The 9,645-nt window shown below is 59.0% G+C and overlaps 1 protein-coding gene across 1 annotated transcript; it reads right to left on the bottom strand.

Annotated features, from left to right (window-relative positions):
- Nucleotides 1-1,675: 1,675 nt before the first annotated feature.
- On the bottom strand, nucleotides 1,676-9,305 carry LOC138991742 (proline-rich protein 36-like). Its single transcript, XM_070387268.1, has 2 exons — nucleotides 2,278-9,305; nucleotides 1,676-2,135 (listed from the first exon to the last, which is right to left on the bottom strand). The coding sequence occupies exon 1, from the start codon at nucleotides 4,200-4,202 to the stop codon at nucleotides 3,150-3,152; it is 1,053 nt and encodes a 350-aa protein (XP_070243369.1). The 5' UTR covers nucleotides 4,203-9,305; the 3' UTR covers nucleotides 1,676-2,135; nucleotides 2,278-3,149.
- Nucleotides 9,306-9,645: the final 340 nt, after the last annotated feature.

The following is a 9,645-nucleotide window of genomic DNA, read 5'->3' as shown; positions in this document are numbered from 1 at the left end:
CCCCATGTTCCCGCTTGACTCCCCACTCGTGTGTGGGACCCCCCACCCCCACCTCCATAGACCAGCTGCCCGTTCACATTGGAGGTTGGGAGCAACCCTTCCTGATGGCTCCCAAGCCCGTCTCCAGTCCCAACTCCCCTCCAGGTTCTCCAGACCCCAGGTTCCTTCCCCTTGTGCCTCAGGGACCGGTGAGGGAGTCTGTGTCACCCAGGAATCTGGGTGGCGCTAGAGGTAAAAGAATCCACCTGCAGATGCAGGAGACATAAGAGACACGAGTTCGATTCCTGGATTGGGAAGATCCCTTGGAGGAGGGCACGGCAACCCATTCCAGTCTTCTTGCCTGGAGAATCCCATGGACAGGGGAGCCTGGCAGGCTTCAGTCCATAGGTCACACAGCGTTGGACACGACTGAAGCGACTTAGCATGCACACAGAGTTGGACATGCACAGTGAGTGGTGCCAGCCCTCAGCCCCAGCCTCAGACCAGAGGGCTGGGCCGCCTGCCCATTGTTCTTCCCTGCTTTCTCCCTTCTCCTGCAGCCAGACCCCCTCCCCAGCCTCCACTGTGCCCCATCCAGGCCCTCCCCGTCATGGAGGGCTTTCCGACCCAGAGCCACCCCTGCTCCTTGGCTTCCCAGCACCCTCAGGACAGAGTCCCAGCCTTCAGCCTGGCCTGTGAGGCCCTCTGGTCTCCTCTTCCTCTTCTGCCTCGTGAATCACTACCCCAGCCTTGGTTCCTGATTTACTTAGATGTCCCCAGGCCAGACTGCAGACACCTTCCCTCCTCTCCCACCCCCACACCCCACCCCTCCTTGTCCTGTCTCACGCCTTCCTCTCTGTCCCCACCGAGCTCAGCCCTCCCTCTCTCCCTCCCGCTTCCTCACCCCAGCCTCCTGACGTCTGGTCTAAGACAGGCACGAGCACCCATGAGGCAAATACTCAGTGGAGGGAAGGCCCCTCCCCAATTTCCTACCCCACAGAATGCCACCTGTTCCCTGGTACTGGGGAAACCCCTCCCCGCACCTATGCCTTCATACTGTCGTCTGGCTTATTGAGAACAGCTGGCTCAGCCATAAAGAGCCTGCCTGCCAGTGCAGGAGATGAAAGAGACATGGGTTTGATCCCTGGGTCAGGAAGATCCCTTGGAGAAGGAAATGGCAACCCACTCCAGTATTCTTACCTGGGAAATCCCATGGACAGAGGAGCCCAGCGGGCTCCATGGAGTTGCAAACAATTGGACATGACTGAGAACACACACAAGATAGTTCTTTGGCAAGTATTCTTTTAAAATATATTCATATAAGGTTGATTTTAATATTTTTAAAGAATGTTTGCCACCCCAAGTTGTGCATTGAATCAGGTGGCTTCTGGAAACAACTCTAGAGGCTTCTTTCTTTAGCCAGTCAGAGAGACCCCAGGTGAGGATCAGGGACCAATGTTTGGCTGTCTGTCAGCCGTTCACCTTTGCTTGCACCCACCTTGCGTTCAGCGAGGTCATGGTAGAGGAATGAAACTCAATTGGCTCAATTCCTAGAAATAGGCTTCCCAGCACATTGTGTAAACTGAATCCCACTCCCCTGCGTTTCCGAAAGCACTGACACGTGCGTCTCCATGACCACGCAGGAGAGTACCCACCCACCCATGAAGAAAACACGCATGCAGTTGGAGCTCTAAGCTGGCATACCAAGAAGCTTGCTGAGTATGATGTTTATATATTGGTTAGGCGTAGAAAAGTTTTTAATTTTTACAGAATTTTGCAAATCCTCTCCTCTCCGCCCGCTCCAGCCCCCGCCTCGCCCCCAGGCACTGTCTTCCTTTGGGGCCGCCATTCCTAGTGTCTTTTAGAGCTGCGTTGTAGTTTTGTCTTCCGCCGGTAGGTGGCGATGGACGACCGCAGTCCGAGAGAGCCTCTCCGGTGATCGATCCTGGGACCTCTCGCTGCCAAGCGTGGGCCATCTTGGCGGAGGGGAGGGCCCTGCGGGGGGCGCCGTCGGTCCTCTGGCAACGCCGTCGAGGCTCCCTTAAGGTCTCGGTTATGGCGGATGCCAGTCTTCAGGCACACCTGGCGCCTGTTTCCTCGTCGGTGGAGTCGGCGGTGGGTGAAGTCCTCCCAGCTGCCCATGTGCTCCACGCCGCCTGAGGAGGGGAAGACGGCGGAGGGTTGGGGAGGAGAACGGCGCGGGAGGGAGGCAGCCCCCTCCTCACCAGGCTCAGACCCGAATGCAGGGCTAAGCAGAGTCAAGGGGCCGATTTCCTCGTCAACTGCCCCGCCACCTACGTGCTGTGCGTCTTTAGGCAACTTGCTTCCTTCCTCTGAGCCCGTTCCTCGCTCCCCTGCGCGGGGGCCCGATTCGATCCCTCCAGGCAGCGTGCAGAGTCCGGGGCAGAAAGGAAAGAGAGAAAAAATGGGTGTCACATAGGTGCTTCCAGCTCGGGGGGACTCCGGCTCGACAGCCCTGCCCCGGGATCCCTGGGGTGGCGACTTGGCCATCAGCTCAGAACTTGGCAACCTGAGAGTCCCAAGGGCGGGAGAGGAGCCCTAGGAGCCCGCGGGGTGAGGACGCGGCGCTGGGCAGGGGCCTCCCAAGACGGAGAGAGAAATGACAGATCCAGAGAGGGGAGAGAGGAAGGAGGCAGGAAGGTGGGAGGGGTAGGAAAGAGCCACTGGGGAGAGAGGGAAAGAGGAAGGTGAGGAAGGCGACTGAGCGAGGAGAAGGGAGATGGAGGCGGGAGGGCAGGAGGAGAGGGGAGAGGAGGCGAGAAAAAGCAGGAGAGGGGCAGCTCAGAGGGGACAGCGGCGTGGAAACGGGGAACGGAGACCCCGAGGGAGGCCCCGAGGGAAGAGGGGAGTAAGAGAGAAAGGAGAAGCCAGGTGGGGAGGGAGCCGTGGGGGGCGGGGAGGGGGTAGGGGGAGGAGCAGCCCGGGGAAGGGGGAGAGGGACAGGAGGGGCAGGCAGGGGGAGAGCTGCGGCAGAGCCTCGAGAGACCGGTGAAGGGGACGGGGCAGGGGCAGCCCGGGCGGGAGGGGGAGCCGGCAGGGAGAGAAGCCAGCGGAGAGCAGAGGAGGGGTGAGGGAGAGACGGAGCGGGGAGGGAGGAGGCTGTGAGTAGAGGAGAGGCCAGCGGGGCAGGAGGGGATGGAGCGGAGACCCTAGGAGGAGGCCGGGAGAGAAGGGGTAAGAGACAGGGCGGGGAGAGAGACAGGGAGACAGAGAGAGACTGGGAGACAGGGGGAGAGAGAGAGAGACAGGGAGAGAGAGAGAGAGGGAGAGATGGGACGGGGGGTGGGGAGAGAGACAGGGAGACAGAGACAGAGGGAGGAGAGAGAGAGACGGGGGTGGGGTGGGGAGAGAGGCAGAGAGAAAGAGACGGGGGGTGGGTGTGTGTGGAGAGACAGGGAGAGAGACAGAGACAGGGAGAGACAGGGAGAGAGGGTGGGGGAGAGAGACAGAGACAGGGAGAGAGAGATGGAGCAGAGAGAAAGAAGGAGAGAGAGAGACAGGGAGAGAGGGAGAGAGAGACAGAGGGAGAGAGGGAGAGAGAGAGATGGGGAGAGAGAGACAGAGGGAGAGAGAGAGAGACAGGGAGAAAGAGGGAGAGAGACAGGCAGAGAGAGAGACAGGGTGGGGGGGAGAGAGAGAGGGAGGGAGAGAGAGACAGAGAGAGAGAGGGAGACAGGGAGAGAGGGAGAGACTGAGAAAGAGACAGAGAGACAGAGAGAGAGACAAACAGGGAGAGACAGAGAGAGGGGGAGAGACAGAGAGAGGGGGAGAGAGACAGGGAGAGAGAGAGAGAGGGAAAGGGAGAGACAGAGAGAGACAGGCAGAGAGAAAGACAGGGAGAGAGGGAGAGACAGAGAGGGAGACAGAGAAACAGGGAGAGAAAGAGATGGGGAGAGACAGAGAGAGGGGGAGGGAGAGAGAGATAGGGAAAAGGAGAGACACAGAGAGAGAGAGAGAGACAGAGAAACAGAGAGAGGGGGAGAGAGACAAGGAGAGAGAGAGACAGGGAAAGGGAGAGACAGAGAGAGAGAGGGACAGGGAGGAAGGGAAGCTTTGCCACCTCCCGAAGGATAAGGCGCCAGGTCAGGGGCCGTGTCCCGCAGCCTGGGTAACGATGAGCTGCAGACGGATGAACACGTGCAGCTGATGGTCCCGGACCTGGCAGGACATGAAATGAATTCCGTAAACTGTGAAACATTCATCACAGGACCGTGTGTTCCGAGACAGGATAAAAATACCACCAGCACGCGGGGACACGCGGTCCGGCCCCATGGGTCAGCAGAGGGGCCTCCCCACTGTGGGAGTCGGCGGGGCTGCCAACCCGCTGTGCGGGAGCAGGTGTGGGAGGGAGAGAGCGGGAGAGGCAGCTGAGGGGAGGGGGTGGTGGGCAGCTGTCCCCAGGGAAAGCAGGGCAGTGCCAGGAGGGAGTGGGGGGGGTGAAGGTGGGGGTGGGGTGGGGAGGCGGGGAGGAAAGAGAGGACGAGACCAGTGAAGAGAGGACACGGGGAGGGACCTCCCCGGGCGTCCAGTGGCTGAGACTCCGAGCGCCCTGTGCGGGCGGCGCAGGCTCAATCCCCGGTCAGGGAACCAATCCCACCTGCTGCAGCTGAGTTCCCACGTGTGCCGCAGCTAAGACTGGCACAGCCAAATAAACAAGAAGATGCAGGGAAGACCGAGTGGGAGCAAGAGAGGACAGGACGGGAAGGCAGCGGGAGCCTCGTGGGGAGAGATGGTGGGGAGAGAGGCGAGAGCAGGAGAGGCTGCAGCAAGAGGCGAGAGTGAGGGTGTTGGCCGCTCAGTCGTGTCCGACTCTTAGTGACCCTACAGACTTAGCCCGCCAGGTTCCTCTGTCCCTGGGGTTCTTGCTGTGCCCCCCTCCAGGGGATCTTTCCTACCCAGGGGTTGAACCCTGGTCTCCTGCACTGCAGGCCGACTCTTTACCATCGGAACCACCAGGGGAGCCCAAAGGGGAACAGGAACACGGTTTAAGGAAGAGAGATGGGGGCGGGCGGGGGAAGCAGTGTGTGTGTGTGTGAATTCAAGAGGAAACTGAGGATCAGGGTGAAAGATGGCGGTGAGAGGGACCTGGGGGCGGGCCTGTGTGGAGAGACGGACAAATGGACGGGAGGTAGAGACGGGTAAAAGGGGAGGAGAGGCAGAAGGAAGAGAGGTTGAAGAGAAAGGCCTCATCAAGAGGGTGTGAGCAAAGGAAACCAGCGTGGGGGAGATTCACGCAGGAAGGTGTGTGTGTCAGAGAAACCGAGGCTGAGAAACTGTGAGGCAGAGGAGCAGGCGAGAAGGAGAAAAAAGATGGGGGGCAGAGAGCATGAGACACAGAATGGCAGGGAGGAGAGAGAGACAGAGGTCAGAGGGAGAGGCAGAGAGGAGAGACAGACCCCAGGAGAGAAGGGCCCTCAGCCAGGCTCACGGTGGCAGGAGACACAGGCCCCCAGTGAGTCAGGACTCAGAGAATCAAGAGTTCTCTCGCCCACCCGCTTCACCCTCTTCAGAGCCTCAGTTTCCTCAGCTGCTTCCTGGGGTGGGGGAGGGGGAGGAAGCCGAAGGGCAAGGGCGGGGGTGGGGGTGGGCGCCAAGAAGGTAGCACCTCGGGGATCTAACCACCTAGCTTCACCACCAGGGGAAGAATGAGCACTTTCTACCCTGCTTTTCCCTCCTGGTCTCCTTCAGCCCCACCCCCAGCCCAGGTAGTGGCTGTTATGACCCATACATCCTCCCCCAATGAGGAAATCCAGTTGGAGCCCCATCTTTCATCAGTTGGCCTCACCCAGCACCACTAGGCGAAGACGATGGGCCCTTTCTACAGCGCCCAGACCCCTTGTGTCTGGAAAATTGAGAGCTTCCACTGCTGAGAAGGAAGAGGAACAGGAGAGGAGGGGGGAGGGGGAGAACACAGGATCTAAGGAGAGGTGGCAGTGTGAGTCGCCCAGCAGCCCAGCACGCAGTTGGTGCATAATTAGTGCCCCTTCCCTTTTCTGGGGGAGAGTAAGAGCAGGAGAGGAGAGAAGAGGCAGCCAAGTGTTGGGGGGTGGGATAGTGTGCTTTATGAAAAGCCTGGCACACAGTTGGTGCTCAATTAATGCCCATTCATTCCCTTCTTCAGGAGAGAGAAGCCAGGTCAGAAAAGAAATGAAGGAACCACCACCACGGAGGAAAAAGAGAGCAAGAAACACAGCCTGAGGAGAGAGGGCCAGGGGTGGCAAGAGCCAGGCATATAGTGGGTGCTCTTAAGTGTTCGTTCTCTTCCCAAGAGAATGAAGACTGGAGGAAAAGGAGAGGAGAGAGGAAGCTCCAGCAGAGAAAATGGAAGCTGTGATGGAAGGAGACAGTGTAGGTAAAGCAGTGGGAATACAGTAGGCACTTAATAAATACCCACTCCCCTCCCTGGCTGCAGGGACAGAGGAGGCAACCAGGAGGAGGAAAGCAAGCCAAGAGGGTGAGAGAAGAGAGAGCAGGGCTTGTGAGGCAAGCCAGCACAGACAGACAGCTGATAGGAGCAGTGGCACACAGCAGGCACTCATACATGCCCAGTTCTGCCCCAGGAGAGAGCCAGCAGGGCAGAGAGGATGGGGAGAAGCTGGAGCAAGAAGCTGGGGAGAAGAGAGAAAATGAGGAAGAGGACATGCTATTGTGCAGGTGATGTACACAGGAGGTGCTCAATAAATGCACGTTTTCTTTCTTGGAGGAGAGAGACAGCAAGAGGAAAGAGAAGACACATGTAAAGCAAGCCTGGCCAAGGAGGCGACAGGATGGAGCAGAAGGGTGGAGGCAATGTCAGAGGAGGCAGCGCAGGCGAATCATGGGGCAAAGAGGAGGCGCTCAATGAATGCTGTTCCCTTCCCCAGAGAGGGCTTAGAGAGCACAGGAAGGGAGAAGGTGGCAAAAGGAGAGGAGCAGGAAGAAAGAAGCAAGAGAAGATGAGCTGGGGGGGTGGTGTTAATTGCCTGGTATACATGACTCCATGGATACACAGTCCATGGAATTCTCCAGGCCAGAATACTGGAGTGGGTAGCCTTTCCCTTCTCCAGGGGATCTTCCCAACCCAGGGATCGAACCCAGGTCTCCTGCATTGCAGGCAGATTCTTTACCAGCTGAGCCACAAGGGAAGCCCTGGTATACAATATGTGCTTCATATTGCTTTTTCATCCCCAAGAAAGGGCAGACAGAGCAGAAAAAAGGGGAAGTCAGAGATGAAGGAACAGGGAGAGTCAAGGGGCAGGGGGAGTGGAGGGAAACTGCCAGGCACACAGTCGGTGCTCCATAAATGCCCATTTCCTCTCCTGGCAGAGAGCGGAAAGAAGCACAGGACAGCAAAGCCCACAGGTCAGTGGAGAAGAGAGGGCGAGAGGAGAGTGGAGAAAGAACAAGCAATTGCTTGGTATACCATAGGTGCTCAATAAATGTGTGTCCCTTGCCTTGGAAGAGAGCAGAGAGCCCAGAAAGACAAGGAGAGGATAGAGGAAAAACAGGGGAGGAAGAGAGTGTGAGGAAGGGAGAGAAAGTGTGTAAACTGCCTGGCACACAGCAGGTGCTCAGCATATGTTCATTCCCTCCCCAAGGAGGAAGCAGAGTCAGAAAGGAGAGGAAATGAATAGAGAGAGAAGAAAGGAATTGGGGAAGAAAAGAGTGTAAGAAGAGACAGGGTTTGTAAATTCCCTAGCATACAGTAAGTGCTCAATACATGCCCATTTCCTTGCAGGAGAGACCAGGCAATTCAGGAAGAAGGGAAAGGAAACTGGGTGGAAGGGATGGGAGAACAAAGAGAGTAGAGGGTTCAGAGACAGTGTGTGGAAACTGCCTGGCAAACACTAGGAACTTAATAAATGCCCATCTCTTCCCAGGAAGAAAGCTGGAAGTTCAGGAAGAACAAGCAGAGGGCACCGAGGAAGGGGAGGGGTCAGGAGACGAGAGGGTGTCAGGACAGGCACAGAGGCATTCCGGGTGCATCCAGCAGATGCTCCATAAATGCCTGGCTCCTTCCCCTGCAGAGCAGAAAGCAGGCTCAAGGGGGTGGAGACCCCAGCAGGAAGAGGCCAGAAGGCAGTGTAGCGGGGTCTGAAGGTAGAGGCTGAAGTCAGGCTTTTGGTGGCCCCCGCCCCAGCTGCCCCAGGACCATGCAGTCAGACAAGGGCCCATTGTTTGGGGCCTGGCACCGCCTGGTGGAGGTGGGGGTGGTGGTGGCTACCAGCCCCGTCTGCTGTGTCTGGGAGACGCGGGCATTGCCTGCGGTCTGTCAGCCTCTGAGTCTCTGTGTCTGCCGCTCCGGGTCTCACTGTCTGAGCCTCTGGGTCTTGCACCCTCACCAGCCCTCCCCATCTCTGAGTCCATGGCGCCCAGCCGGTCTGCCTCTGTCTCTGAGTCCGTCCCCTGCTGTCTCTGGGTCTCCCTCTGCACACATCTCTCTGCCTTTCTCCCCATCTCTTCCATCTGGCTCTCAGCCCCTGTTTCTGGTGGTCTCTCTGGGAGGCAAGAACCCCGACCCCAGCCCCCGGTACCCGTACCCGGGATCAGGGCCCAGGGCGGTGTTGCTGAGCTCAGAGGCAGAGGGGTGAGAAAGGAAAGGAGGCGAGAGGAGTTGGAGAGGTGAGGATAGACACAGCTTTATTCAGCAGAAACTGTGGCAGAGGCCCAGGGCGGCTCCATCGGGGCGCTGGAGAGGGGAGGTCAGAGAGAGGAGGGAGAGAGACGGGGAGAGGCAGGGAGAGATGGAGAGAGACGAAGAGAGAAGCGAGGAGAGAGAGGGAGACAGACGGGGAGACAGGAGAGGGATGGGCAGAAGGGTCGGAGGTGCAGAGAGAAGGGCTGGGCGGGGGACAGAAAGAGAAAGCGAGAGAGAGAGGGGAAAGCCACGGAGACAAAGAAACGGAAAGAAAGAGACTGGGAGGGCACTTCCCCGGTGGTCCAGGGGCTAAGACTCCGGGATCCCACGGCAGGGCGGCAGGGCATGCCGGCTGGATTCCTGGTCAGGGAACTGAGAACCCGCCGGCTGCGCGGTGCAAAGGGAGCGAGAGGGGGAGAGAGAGAGATGAAGAGAGAGGAGAGAGACGTGGGAAGACAAAGCCCAGAGAGATGACGGGGTAGAGAGAAAGAGAAGGACAGAGGTGTAGTCGGGGACGGGATGGGGAGAAATAGCAGCGGGGGCGGGGGTCCGAGATGCGAAGAGACAGAGAAAGGCAGAGGGAGAGAGCTGGGCGCTGCAGGGAGAGAGGAGAGAGCTGGAGAGAGGGGCAGCGCCGAGCGGGTGGGACGTGGGGAGGCAGGAAGGAGCGCGGTCCCTCTCACCTGGCATCGCTGGCGGCCGCCCCAGCCCAGCCCGACCGTGATTTAAGGGGCGCCCCAGGGGGCGGGGCCGCACCCACCAAGGCCTTATCTGGCCAGACCCGGGATCAGAGAGCTAAATCGAGCCTCAGCTGTCGGCACCCGGCGCTCGGGGGGGGGCGCGGGACAGCTGTCACCTCCCCCTGCACCTGCCGCCCCCTCCCCCTCTCCTGAAGCCCTGTAGGCACTGAGACTCCCGGTGGGTCTGCCTGGGCCGCTCCTAACGGGCCATCAGGGATCCCCAGGAGCACTTGAAGCTCTGGGACCAGCGTGGCTGGGCATCCTGGGGACAAGGAACAGGCTTGTGAG

The sequence above is a fragment of the Bos mutus genome, chromosome 18 (assembly GCF_027580195.1).
Source record: "Bos mutus isolate GX-2022 chromosome 18, NWIPB_WYAK_1.1, whole genome shotgun sequence".
Taxonomy (NCBI): domain Eukaryota; kingdom Metazoa; phylum Chordata; class Mammalia; order Artiodactyla; family Bovidae; genus Bos; species Bos mutus.
This window is presented reverse-complemented; position numbering and strand designations above follow the sequence as displayed.

What these genes read in the sequence shown, in the direction of transcription:
- LOC138991742 (XM_070387268.1), bottom strand. Translation starts at nt 4,202, where the DNA reads ATGAATGTTTCACAGTTTACGGAATTCATTTCATGTCCTGCCAGGTCC.